Below are 12,590 nucleotides of genomic sequence, written 5' to 3'. Positions count from 1 at the left end.
CGGGTAAACTGAATTCATGTTGTGATTATTCCTCGGCTCGCTGTTCTTAGCTCTCTGAATGGACCGCTCAGGTGATGAGACAACTATATCTCTAGGTCAAAATATCAATGCCCCAGCTCATCGCCTAAACTCGTCATTTCCTCTCTCCCTCACCGCCGACACTCCTACCAGGGCGCACATTCCACACCGGTCACCTTCAGGGTAATGCCATCATCGTCACCCAAGGAGGGGAGTGCCCTCCCGCCTCAGAACTCTGCCAGCCGGGCCACCGATACCAATCCCACTTCCGTTGCTCCTAAGTCCACGGACGCAAACACATCTAGCAAGAACCTATCAGGAACTACACATAGTGGCCTTAATAAACCAGTAAATTCTGATGCAGGCGGGCACGCTGTCATTGAATACTCGACACCGCGGTTCGTCTTTATATTCGCTTCTCTCATGCTGTCTGTGTTCTTGTTTGCGGTGAGTGAAATCTCTCCGTATCCCCACGATAAGTGGTTTGTTGATAACCGAAGGGCGACGTGCTATTGTGAACTTATTTTATTTAGCTTGACCAACTCATCATTGCCACCGCTATACCAAAAATCACGAACCAGTTCCACTCGCTCACCCAAATTTCATGGCTTGCAAATGGGTTCTTCTTGACCATGCTCTCCTTCAATCTCATCTACGCCCAATTGCTCACCATCTTCCCTTCCAAACACATGATTCTATTTGCTATCGCGGTATTTGAACTTGGTTCCCTCGTCTGCGGCGCGGCACCCAACATGGTTGTCTTGATCCTCGGACGTTCAATTGCTGGCATGGGAGGGGCAGGGGTTTTTGTCAGCTGTGTGATCGTACTGACGGAGATAACTACGCTCAAGCAGCGGGCAATGTACATGAGTCTCATCGGAATATGTTTTGCGGTCGCCTCGGTACTAGGGCCGCTTGTCGGTGGTGCCTTCTCAGATCATGTCAGTTGGAGGTGGTGTTTCTATATTAACCTCCCTATCGGAGGTATCGCGTTTTGCCTTCTTTTCATTCTCCTCGAGACTCGGCACCCATATGGCAGAGCTGAGACGTACCGAGGGTATGGCTATCACATGGTGAATCAGATTGCGCGATGCGATTGGATGGGTGTGGCGATAACGCTTTGCTGGGGAGTTGTCTTCATCCTCGGGCCGCAATGGGGAGGAGTGACGAAACCGTGGAACGATGGAAATGTTATTGCGTGTTTCGTCATGAGCGTTGTACTGGTGGTAGTGTTTGTTGCCTGGGAGGCGTATATGGCGGACCATGCGATGCTGCCGTTGAAGCTTTTCAAGTATCCAACACTGAGGGGAGCATCGCTAGTCTCATTCTTCGAATGGGGTGCATTCATGATTGCCGTTTATTATCTCTCGGTCGGCTTCCAGGCCGCATATAAGTAGGTTTTAAACTCCCTCAGATTACCGGATTCACATTCGTTAATGTTACCCTCATCCAGCGTGTCTGCCACAGCGGCTGGTATTCGCCTCCTGCCCATGATCATTGTCCAAGTCTTTACCCTTATCCTCACCGGTCGGCTCATTGCCCATTTCGGACGTCCTTACCTTATCATCCTCCTTGGACCTGTCTTTATTGCTTTAGGATGTGGGCTTCTGTATTCCGTCACACCTGCTGACCACATCTCCAAACTCATGGGATACGAAGTCTTTGTCGGTATCGGAGTAGGGATGTTCCTCCAAAACACGATCATGATCACGCAGTACGAATTCCGCGATCAGCCTCAACTGATGTCCGCTGCTACAGGAGTCGTCGTCTTTGTAGGTTTCACTGGACGACTATTTGGAATCTCTGTTGCTGGATCCGTGTTCGAGAATATGATCCAGGTCAACATTCACAAGTATGCCCCTGATCTCCCCAGACCCCTGGTTATCGCGGTGATGAACGCCGCCGATGCAGTGTGGAAGGTCGTGCCACCTCCTGATCGACCAGCAGTCTTGCATGCATACGTCGACACGCTAAATGATGTTTTCCTTATTGGTGTCCCTGCCGGGGTACTGGGATTCTTCGTAGCGCTGTTTATGCCCGTATTGAAAATGGACTTCAGTCAATATGGGGGAAATTCGAAGAATGGGGATGTAGAAAAGATTGCTGGGGCTGCTGTGCCCTCGCCAAGCGAAGCTGAGGCGCGCACGTCGGGCCCTGCGACCGAGGGGGGTCGTACTTCCGATGAGAAGAAAGAACTGGAGCCTGAGAAGGACGTGAAAGTTTAGCTCCTTCAATGCTGCCTTTGGTCTCTCCCTCCGTCCGTTTCCCATCGATTATCTCTCAAAACAAACCTTCTTCAACCACCCACCTGCTTTCCGCAAAGCAATATGTCATCAGGAAATTTTTGCCTTGCAATATCATTGTTTTTGTTTATGATTTATCCTCACGATTTTGACGAATCCACACCTTGCTTGTGTGCGTTATCTTGTATAATAATCATTTACCAAGTTCCAGATCAAACCCCGTCACGAGGCCAAGCAGCAACGCGTGCATGTAGAAGTGGGATTGGCAAGTGAAAATTTTGTTAACAGTCGGCGTAGTCTCAGACTTGTTTGTGCGTCCATAACTAAGTAAGACCTCACTGGGTCTCACGCCCAGCGAGCCCAGACTTTAGCTGTCTCAGTTTAGAGTTCATAGCTAATCGATTACACGGGAGCTAACTGCGTTCTGAGAAACTTTCGGTCGAGTTTAAAAGGTTTGCATCGAGGTGAGGTGTGTTGGCCAGGGGAAGACAATTAACGTTGAAAATGAGGTGCGGAATTCAGAACTTGCGACTGATAGCACCTGACGATATTGAGAGCGTGGCCCAGCCATAACGAAACTTACACAGCTACGCCACGATGATAAGCAAGAACCAAGGCGGGGAGCCCGATTGCGACGATACACCCTGTCGGTGGAGAGCCAGGAATATACCTTGTAACCTCTCTAGGACATGATCGGTGATAGTACAGCACAGGTCTAAGAGGTTGACTAATCTGAATGGTTAGAGTGATGGAGAATGGAAGTAACGTACGTACAAATTGAACCTCAAATCTAGCCCATTTCAATCACAAATTTGCCATCGAATGGCTTTGCTTGTTCGTCGATGCGATGCTTGTATCCTCTCTGATTACTCACAACTCTGATCCCACCCCGTACAAAATCACAGGTCCAGTGTGTATGTCCAAAAGCCCAAGTCTTGATCGGTTCACCCCAGAAGCCCTCCCCAGTTAATTCCGTGGCAAAAGCACTGTTAGTCGGTCCGCCCTTGTATTTCGGATTCGCCGTCCCGTCCACGGTAGGTGCATGATGTGTAAGGACAACAATATCCTTTTCAGGGAAATCAATCTTGATTCGTTCGATTTTTGAGCGTAACCAGGAGATTTCCTCTTCGTGCAGCTTGCAAAATACCTCAGGGTTCATGCCCTTGATAGCTCTAAAATCGTTCAGACCCCATATCAGGAATTCCAAGTCCGCGGGATTGAGAGCGGACCAGAGAGTGCAGCCGAGTATGATAGTGTTGGTCTCTGGACCAGGCGAGTAAGATCGCCGGTTCATGAGGACAAATTCCCCTAAGGTAGGAGAGGACCCCGAAGCGCGTTCGGCGGTAATGGAGTCCTCAAAATCCTCGAACGCTTTGGTGACGCTATCCTAAACAGCCAGCCGCTGCAATCAGATGATCATCAGGTTCTGAAGGCAGGATAGATCTCACATAGCTGTTCCAATAAAACTCGTGGTTTCCAAGAACGTACAATACGGCTTTAAATTGATGGAGCTGTGTTCTAATGAACTCAAAGAGACGGGGGTCGTTTGCGGTTCCAATGTCACCCAGTAAGGCTAATATGGGGGCCACTGGTGTAACCTTGAAAGTCTCATACTCGATGGTGTCCTGTGACCTCTCAATTTCAAGATGGATATCACTGAGTACTTGAATGGAGCTTGGCATTGACGAGAAGGCTGGGTGTAGAGCAGTTGCGAAATGCCATGCCGTGAGAATTACAGCTTCAGATTGTCGATTTCAAAGTCTAGTCAAGGTCTCACACTGTCGTGAACTGCCTCATATTGGGTCGATCGTCTTTGGGCGCGTCTAAATACAGCTAGAAGAGACCCTACTAGATTTTCTATGATGTTGCACCTCTTCCCTACCAGCTATAGACCCCTTAACTTTTGGCTTGTACAGGTGAAGAATAGCGAAGCGACAGCCCCGATGGCAGTCGAGACTTCGGAAGCGACCTGGATACCATACACAGATATCGGAGCTAAGGGAACGGCGATGAGTAGCACGGAAGACTCGAAGCACGGACGCGTGAGCGAGAGCAGAGAAACAATCAGGACCCAAAAGCCGGCAAACTGAAAAAAGGAACAAGAGTAAACGGTAACCGAAGGTCACCTACAGCAAGACCGAATACTCACATCAATGGTCAGGATAGTCCCGAACAAGACTAGCGGAAGAGCAACAGTAAAAACAGAGAAACAATCTAACCCAAAAATACCAAGCATCAGAAATGAGAACGCGCAGCGGGCAACGAAAGTGCCGGACTCAAGGAAGACGCGGACCAGACAATCAGGTCGGCGGGTGAAAGCAGAGCCACAGGTTGGCAGAAACGCTATCGCAGTGCAGCTAGGAGCACGAACAGCCAGATCATGAGTTGCCGAATAGAAGTCATTTGAGTGATATGAAATGCGGCATGGGAACGAGGAGAGGTATACATCAGAAGGTGAGTCAACCACACTTCCACCGGGGTCATGAGAAATTCGGAGTGTTCAGATGTCTCGAGGTCTCTGCACGCAAGAATGGCAGCAGTGACATACCATCTACCCCTTCATCCACGGCGTAATCTGTAGCGAGATCAAGACATTGTTTGCTCTAAGACAATGACTCTTGAGCAGCGTGCCTTTGACGAGCATGGCGACTTCTGCCTTGGCATCTCTGAGCAAGAGCAGCAGTGGATCAACTAGGCACTGACTGTTGGCCAAAGATTCGGGCAGCTGCTCGAATGGACTCAGCCAACAAACGACGCTTATCCCAGGGGACCATAAATTCCGATGGGTCAATCGATAGTTGTTATAGCTTTAGTGGCGATAACCGCGCGCCAACCGTTGCAAAATTATAGTGCCGTGGATCAAACTGTCGAAAAGCATTTGGGAAAAATATGCGAGGAAGTGACAAGAGACCAGAATAGCGCCAGACATCCCAGCTAGAAAGCCAGGGAGTACTACGGTAGGGATGAAGGATGGATGTACCTGTTGGCAATACCTGATCACCTGACATCTGTAAGTTGTATCTAGCCCCAGACTCAATCGAATGCAGCGACTTGTGAGGAGCTTCTGCTCGATGGTTAGCATCAGCCCACCTCAAGAGCTCACATTTTTCGCTGCCCGAACAACTCGTCGATTTCCCATCTGGTTTTCCCAAGCCTCACCTCTCTTTTCAGTATCAGTTGCAACACGATGTGTTTACGTAGCAGGCGAGACTGCGTGCCATTGGTAGGTAGATGTAGTCGTTCCGCTTCAGTTGACACCCCTGGCGACAGAGACACCCATGAGACAAGAACCTGTGCACAACGGTATCAGATCCTGAGGCGGCGACGCGCGTCGTTGTATCTCCACATTATGGGAGAGTTATCACTGCATACTGCGAGCAGTAACTCCCAAGTTTATGAGTGGCGAAATGGATGAGATAACCGATCTGAGAAGGAGAAAGACAGTATTGCTGTTCACGCTGAGCACTCGCCAGCGGTAATTCTCTCGGGTTACTGTGCCAGGACAAGAAACAAGGATACCGAGAACACAAAGCAAGACGAATTGGAGGAATAACGTACGAATTGGCGAGACCTCTACCAAAGAACAGAGATCATACAAAGAGCGCAGTCAATAGTCAAAATATACCGCATGGAGCCTATCAACGGACTTCGAATGGTGGGAACGAGTGAACAGGTGGACGAGGACAACGTAGCTGCGTGTCTGGTGTTCCTCATTATGTTCATGCCCTAATAGACGGATGCGGTCTGGGGGCGGTGCCTTATGATAAGCCCGCCATACAAAGGCTAAGGCAGATAAAAATGGCTGCTACAGGGGTGGAGATGGAAAGAAAACAGGGGGAATGGAATAATTGAGCAGACGCACTCTCTTCATTGGCCCCATATGAAATGAGGTAAGCACAATTGAGCTGCCTGCTTGCAAGAATGGTGGAGGCAGGCATTTAGTCAATGGGGAAAATGACGTTCAGGAATCGGTAACAGATTGTCATTCATTCTCCCATCGTCACAGGGGAGAGTGCGCAGCCGAACTTCAGCAGATCATGAAAAGCCCAAAAAGCTTTGTCTGATTGAAGGAGCTGTGCTGAGGTTAATGTGGAGTGTTTGCTTAATGGCGACTGGTGACATGCTTGCAGGTGCGGTAACCCTTCATGGAGAGGGGATCGTAAAGGATAGGATAGTTATTTTGGGCAATGTGAGCAACCAGACCGTAGCCCAGAATGGAGGACCGAGCATCTAGATACCTCACCGGGAGGATAAGGGAATGAAAACAAAGTCTTGTGGTCAGAAACAGGTGGACCCCACGGGCCGCGAATCCAAGAATATTGAAAGATAGGAGACATGGTCACAGAACTGAAAAATGTTTGGCTAGGAGGCGGTGACATTAACGGAGGATATGGAAATTGTCAGGAGAGGGCAGTCCAATTATTGGAGGCAGTGTGGAAGAATTGCGAAGAAAAAGGCGAACTCATCGCTTACGCAATGAGGCGGGAACCTAACGCAGTGAGCAGGCTGGCAAATTCTTCGATGCTCGGACGCGGAAGCCTGTCACTGGAGAAAAAGTGGGTGTGAGAGAAGCTGGAATAGCGAATGTGGCCTGTTGAGATAACGGTTAATACACTCAAACCCTCACTTGCTACTTGCACCACGAATATTCGCAAGTCGCATGTTCAACCCCCTACAAAGGGGAACGGACTGACTGTTAGGAAAGGAGAATGGATGTGAGCGAGAGGATGCACAACGCTCGATACCATCTAGTCCGCACGCCATGATGGCAGTGAAAACAATGTCGGTACCGACACAAGAAGCACTCACACACACAAGCCAGTGTCTACCCTCTACTAAAACAACACCTTGTTGGAAGCAGGGTCTCCCCATCAAGATGGACATATGTTAGCGGTGGTGAGGAAGATGAAATGGATGGGCAGAGCGACAAGCGTTACCGGTGACTTTCGGAGCTAAATATGCACCTCCGAGGCATTAATTTGACGCCTCATCACACTTCGCGGCACCACCACAAGGTCTGTACCACTTATATCGTCCGTGCACACTTCGCCATCGTCGAAGGATATTCCACGGGCCCAAGCGATAAAAGGGCCAAATGCAGTTACCGTAAAATCAAATATCACGTGTGCATTCGGTCACAACGGCGGCCCCAAAAGTACTGACGTGGCCCCCAGCGCACAACTTCCAACACTTCCATGGGCCGCCTCGATAAGGTGGTCTCCTCGGCGGCTACTGGTGGCGGCCTAAGGACTCGAAACCGCGTCACAAACAAGACCCGTCTCAAGGTTATTGACGGCGATGTTGAAGATGCCGAACTTGTCTTCATTGAGGAAGACTCGGATAAGAACAAGGTCCTGGATACGGCGGGCGTCGAACATGAGGATGCCAAGGTTCGTAGACATCAACAGCGATCGTGGACCGATCTGCTGCCAGCGCTGTCCCAAGTGGCTGACTCACCCCCTTTCCCACTCAATTTTCATTGGCTGCGCAACTATGCCCGTTACCTCCGTTATCTCCGCAATTCGCCATCACCATCACCATCACTCATCCTGTCGGCGCTTAACCCGGATAGGAAGAGCATTTGGTCAAAGGCAAGAAAAACTGGCTCATCATTAAATTCATCTGATTATTGAGAACGATGTAATCAGTCCTCGCCGCGGCTACCCAACGGATTTCAGGCCGTATCCCCAAATCAACCGAAGAGAAACCATCAACAGCACATATTCCCATACCCGATGCTACAGGTGTCGTCGACAACTATTTGGAGCACTACCCAGAAGGTGTTTGGACCGACCCAGCGGCTTATGTCAAGTCTTCGGACACGGTTGAGGAGTGTGTCGATGGTGCCATTCTCGGCGGGTCGACATACGACATGGACGAACGCGACGTTGAATGGCTGCAGAAGAACAACAGCATCGCCCTTGGCGAAGGCTCAAGTAGCGCAATTCCCTCGCCGACTCGCAATGTCAAAACCCGGGGCAAGGACATTGCTTCAGACCGACTTTCTTTTGTCATCACCGAGGACGAGATAGAACTCGTGATGGGTCTGTTCGAGAAGTTCACCGACGAGAAATGCCCTTTCCTTCACCTTGACATCAAGGGCCTCCCGCCATTGTCCGAGTACGAGCCGCTCTTCGCCACCCCCCTGTCCCCAACTCTTTTCGCCTCGTTCATAGTTCCTCCCCATGCCCGAGACCCCTCACATCTCATTCGGCTCGCTCGAACAATATACCCCCACTACAAGGAGCGGAAAATTGCTCGCCAAGGTCACAAAATAATACCCTCATTAAATGTAAGTGTTTATGTTGAGTTACATTTGACACCCGTTGAGAAAGCCCACCAGTTCGACGAATCCAATTCTGAAGATGCTTACGTGTGTTTCCGCCGACGAGATGTCAAGTCAGTTCGTAAGACCCGTCGGACGGATACGACGCCTGCCGAAAAGGTCTCACGGCTACGGCAGGAGCTTATCAAGGCGAAAGATCTCGCTAACTTAACCGTTTCGCGTGAGGTCAAGAAGTTGGAGCTCAATAAGGACGCGCGCAGCGTTCTCGAAGCGAGGATCAGGTTTATCGAGTTGAAAAGGAAGCATCCACAGTTCTCGCTGAGCACAGATGACCAACTACTCGTGGACCCCGAACGCGTGTTGGCCAAGCGGCCGAAGATGACGTTGGAGCAGAAGTAAGTCGACAAGGATGGAACTGGGGGTATTTAATTTGCTAACATGAAAAAGCGCCGTGTCGCTGAAAATACCGCGACGAAGTAAGGATCCTACAGACTTAAATTCGCCCTATCCGGCCCTTGAAGAGCAAGTGCATCCACATGAGCGTGCCGAGTTATTCGCTAAGGAGATCGAGCGCCAATGCGAGATGAGAAAGAACTCGGGCTGGGAGGATTATTTAGATGTCAGAGTCAAGATTCACGTATTAATTGTCTTCTTTCTGATCGTCTGCCTATGTTAGCTCCCGACGAGTTTACCCATCTCAGATCACTTTTTTCACGCTCTTTCCCTCGCTGTATCGCCATCAAAGTCTTCGGTAGAGCACACAGGACGTTCACCGTTCTCGATCCGAATACGTACAGGGCGAGGCGGCCGGTCATTCATCGATCGTCGCCCGTTCCACGGAAGAAGAAGAGGAGATCCTCGGAATACCCCACCCCCAGTTCCGCAACTATTTTCATCAACTCTCTCATCTGAGGGTGGACTTTGGTCCCACTCACCGAAAGAGTTGACCGTTCATATCAAGTCGGATGAGGGCGATGAAGGCTCTCATGATGAGCCAAAGGATGAGTATGTGCGGAAGATCAATGAGCAGTGGAGGTTCGACGATGATGCGGTAGTGATGGAAGAGGAGCAACGGGTATTGATTGATGACTTTGACGCTCGGTACGGTGTTTATTTGCATGCCTGGGTCTTTGGGACTCATCTGCCATGATAGGTATATTCCCTCGCGTCTTTCTCTATTTGGGGAATCGGAACTCATTGGGTTGTCGGTGGACGAAAGCCACATCCGCAACGCCGAACTGTACGCCAACGCTAAACAGGAGTCTGGTCAACGGGCACTTATGGCGGCGCGGCACCAGTATATCGCGATGAAGGAAATGACGATTAAGGAACGGATGCGTCAGCAGCTTACAACGGCTGGGGGGCAACATGGCGTTACTCCTAGTCAACCCGTTCCTAATGGCAATCCTCTTTCCAGACCCACGCCGGACCAGAATGCCCAGATGCAGAATGCGGCGCTCGCCATGCAAGCATCAGGTCAGCTCCCGATGAATACCTCTGCTCTAGCTGCAGTTACACAGCAGCTACAGCAATCCGGCACGATCCCCGTGTATAACGGGCAGATGCCTCAGTCGGCAGCACATTTGAAAAAGATGGCCCAAATGCCTATGCTAGCACCGCAGCAGCGAGCCGGTTTCAACATTTCCCAAACCTCTCAAATGGCTGTCAATGGGAATTTGCCACAAATACAGCAGCAACAAATCCAGCAACCCCACCCCCAACTCCTTCAACAACCTTCACCGACAACACCAGCTTCATCGCAGCCCCAAACCCAGTCCTCTGCAGGCCCAGCGCCTCCACAACCTACTCCGTCATACAACCCCTCTCCTCATTTATCCCCAACTTCCATGCGTCCACCCACTCCCTCCGTCTCACCCACAGATCCCAACCCGGGTCTTACGCAAAACTCTCCTACACGCCCACCTTCTCAGATCACGCAGCAGTCCCCCATGGTCGTGCCTCAAATCACTGGCATGCCATTCCACAGCGCATTACCGTTCAACTATACGCCGGGCCCCCAAGGTGTGCCGCAATATCCCACCCCAAATGGAACAGCCCAACCGTCTCAGCCATCTCAGATATTAGCGGGGCAACAGCAATTACCGCAGCACTACTCGCGGGAGCAACTGGCGCACCAAATAGCGCAACAGCACCAGCATGCGGCTATGAAGAATGGAATAAACACCGTGAACGGCGGGCATCCATACCTGAACGGAACATCTCAACAGCATGTACAGCAAATGCCGAATGGTGTACCTCGCAACGGCATGATGATGATGCCGCCGCCTCAAGCATATCATGGCCTCCATATGGCGAATAATGCTGCGAATGGGGCGCCGCCAGTGATGAACATGTCCGCGACAAACATGCCGTTGAAATCTGCGAGACAATGGCCGCGTCATAGCGGTGGTCAGGCGGATATAAATAGCAACGCTCCAAACGGTAATCCAACAGGTTCTCCTGTTATGCAGCATCACGTCAACTCGCCAAATCTTGGAGGACAAGGCTCGCCTGTACGTATGAACGGGGTGCTGCCTGGTGGGAGGAATTCGCCTATGAACCCTCATCCATCCCTGCAACAGTTGCCGCAACATCAACCCTCGCCGCTGATGGACGTACACCATGGGGCACCTCAAATTCCTTATCGTGCCACCGCTTCTCCTCGTTCTGCCTCGTCGGTAGCTGACATTGCAATGCTTCAACAGCATCGCCAGTCACAATCACCTCACCTCGCAATGCCGAGCCCCGCCCACCAGCATCAGATGCTTGGCAACGGTGCTGGCTGAGGCATCAATACTTCCGCCCTATACTTGACCCCATCACCCCCATTCTAATTTCTAATCAGCCAAAGTCGTCGTCATGCCCGTTCCCACCTCCCTTGCCATTCACTTTTACCCTTGGCTCGTTGTAGCGTGCACCTGCTCCGCTCTATGCCTTTTCTTAAGCTCCGCTTATGAAATCTTCTAGTGCGCAATTCCACGCTTTGCAATCCTTGCTTAGCGCCAATTTCCCTTCACGCATTACTATTCCTCATTTCCATCCCTCTTATCTGTTCTATTCCGCCCTGATGACCCCGGTATCGACGACAACATCAATTCTCCTCTTTTTCCGGCTTTTCTATTTTTTTTTTTGAATTTTCCACTGTACTTTATTCCCTTTCTCCTCTTTTGTTCTATCTTGACATTATTTTGCGGGTGCCAGCGGGCGATTGTAACGTTTCGGACAATTCTACAACTTATGTCACAGGCAACACAACCAGGCGATGAAGAAACTGTATGTGCAACCAGGTGTGCTGCAACAACAAAGAAGAAAGAAATTATTATGGTGTATAGGACTGATAAGCAGAAATACTAAGCCAGAATGCTTTGTTTTGAGCTGCTCTGCCGTTCATGAAAACACTCGCAATTTAGGAAGAAAGGAGAGAAGAAGTGTAGGTCTTCAGAGATTCAAATTGGTTATCATTACACAACCAGGCGTGATGCCCACGCTGCTAGCTCTGCGAAAGAAAATTATACATTGGGTTATCAAATAGTGCACAGAAACTCAAGTGACTTCTATCTGTGTCCGGCCCCTCATGATCGATCTAGCTGCTCGTGCTCCTTAGCTGCACTGCAGTAGCACTGCGGTAACATTTCTGCCAACCTGTGTCCGGTCGCTGCTTTCACCCACCGACCTGGTCCGCGTCCTCCTCGAATCCGAATGCCCCAACCATGCTTGTCAAAGGCATGCTGCCCAAGAATCATCGTCTTAAAGCAGACAATATCTTGTTCTCCCTTATGGATTACGCCGCGGACGAAGGAGGTAACGTCACCGCCGTACGTCATTCTTCAAGCGTGCAGAGACCTCGAGACATCTGAATTTCTCGTGGCTTTGGGGGAAGTGTGGTCGACCCACCTTCTGCATCCCAGTAATATATGACTCCTCTCGTTCCCATGCCACATTCCATATGACTTGCAGTAAAAGTGGCGGGCGAAACGAAGAGGCACACCGTCCGAGGAGCAGACGTACTGTGTGTGTGTGTGTGTGAGGCAGTTCCAACAGAA

At 50.4% G+C, this 12,590-nt stretch overlaps 4 protein-coding genes across 4 annotated transcripts; 2 read left to right on the top strand and 2 right to left on the bottom strand.

Moving 5' to 3' along the window:
- Positions 1 to 378: 378 nt before the first annotated feature.
- EI90DRAFT_2993096 (major facilitator superfamily domain-containing protein) lies at positions 379 to 2,520 on the top strand. The gene is made up of 3 exons (XM_039056147.1): positions 379 to 465; positions 552 to 1,411; positions 1,472 to 2,520. Exons 1-3 carry the CDS (start codon positions 442 to 444, stop codon positions 2,241 to 2,243), a joined length of 1,656 nt encoding a protein of 551 aa, XP_038918515.1. The 5' UTR covers positions 379 to 441; the 3' UTR covers positions 2,244 to 2,520.
- An 85-nt stretch (positions 2,521 to 2,605) lies between these two features.
- EI90DRAFT_2969612 (Ser/Thr protein phosphatase superfamily protein) lies at positions 2,606 to 3,979 on the bottom strand. The gene is made up of 3 exons (XM_039055659.1): positions 3,710 to 3,979; positions 3,036 to 3,648; positions 2,606 to 2,976 (listed from the first exon to the last, which is right to left on the bottom strand). Exons 1-2 carry the CDS (start codon positions 3,941 to 3,943, stop codon positions 3,052 to 3,054), a joined length of 831 nt encoding a protein of 276 aa, XP_038918514.1. The 5' UTR covers positions 3,944 to 3,979; the 3' UTR covers positions 2,606 to 2,976; positions 3,036 to 3,051.
- A 2,852-nt stretch (positions 3,980 to 6,831) lies between these two features.
- Positions 6,832 to 7,200, bottom strand: EI90DRAFT_3047809 (uncharacterized protein). Its single transcript, XM_039059578.1, has one exon. It carries the CDS (start codon positions 7,143 to 7,145, stop codon positions 6,885 to 6,887), a length of 261 nt encoding a protein of 86 aa, XP_038918513.1. The 5' UTR covers positions 7,146 to 7,200; the 3' UTR covers positions 6,832 to 6,884.
- EI90DRAFT_3047808 (enhancer of polycomb-like-domain-containing protein) lies at positions 7,071 to 11,678 on the top strand. The gene is made up of 7 exons (XM_039059577.1): positions 7,071 to 7,651; positions 7,834 to 7,852; positions 7,910 to 8,553; positions 8,605 to 8,942; positions 8,995 to 9,166; positions 9,224 to 9,648; positions 9,701 to 11,678. Exons 1-7 carry the CDS (start codon positions 7,457 to 7,459, stop codon positions 11,331 to 11,333), a joined length of 3,426 nt encoding a protein of 1,141 aa, XP_038918512.1. The 5' UTR covers positions 7,071 to 7,456; the 3' UTR covers positions 11,334 to 11,678.
- Positions 11,679 to 12,590: the final 912 nt, after the last annotated feature.

This window comes from Cantharellus anzutake (genome assembly GCF_015039405.1).
Source record: "Cantharellus anzutake strain C23 chromosome Unknown EI90scaffold_13, whole genome shotgun sequence".
NCBI classification, from domain to species: Eukaryota; Fungi; Basidiomycota; class Agaricomycetes; order Cantharellales; family Hydnaceae; genus Cantharellus; species Cantharellus anzutake.
This window is presented reverse-complemented; position numbering and strand designations above follow the sequence as displayed.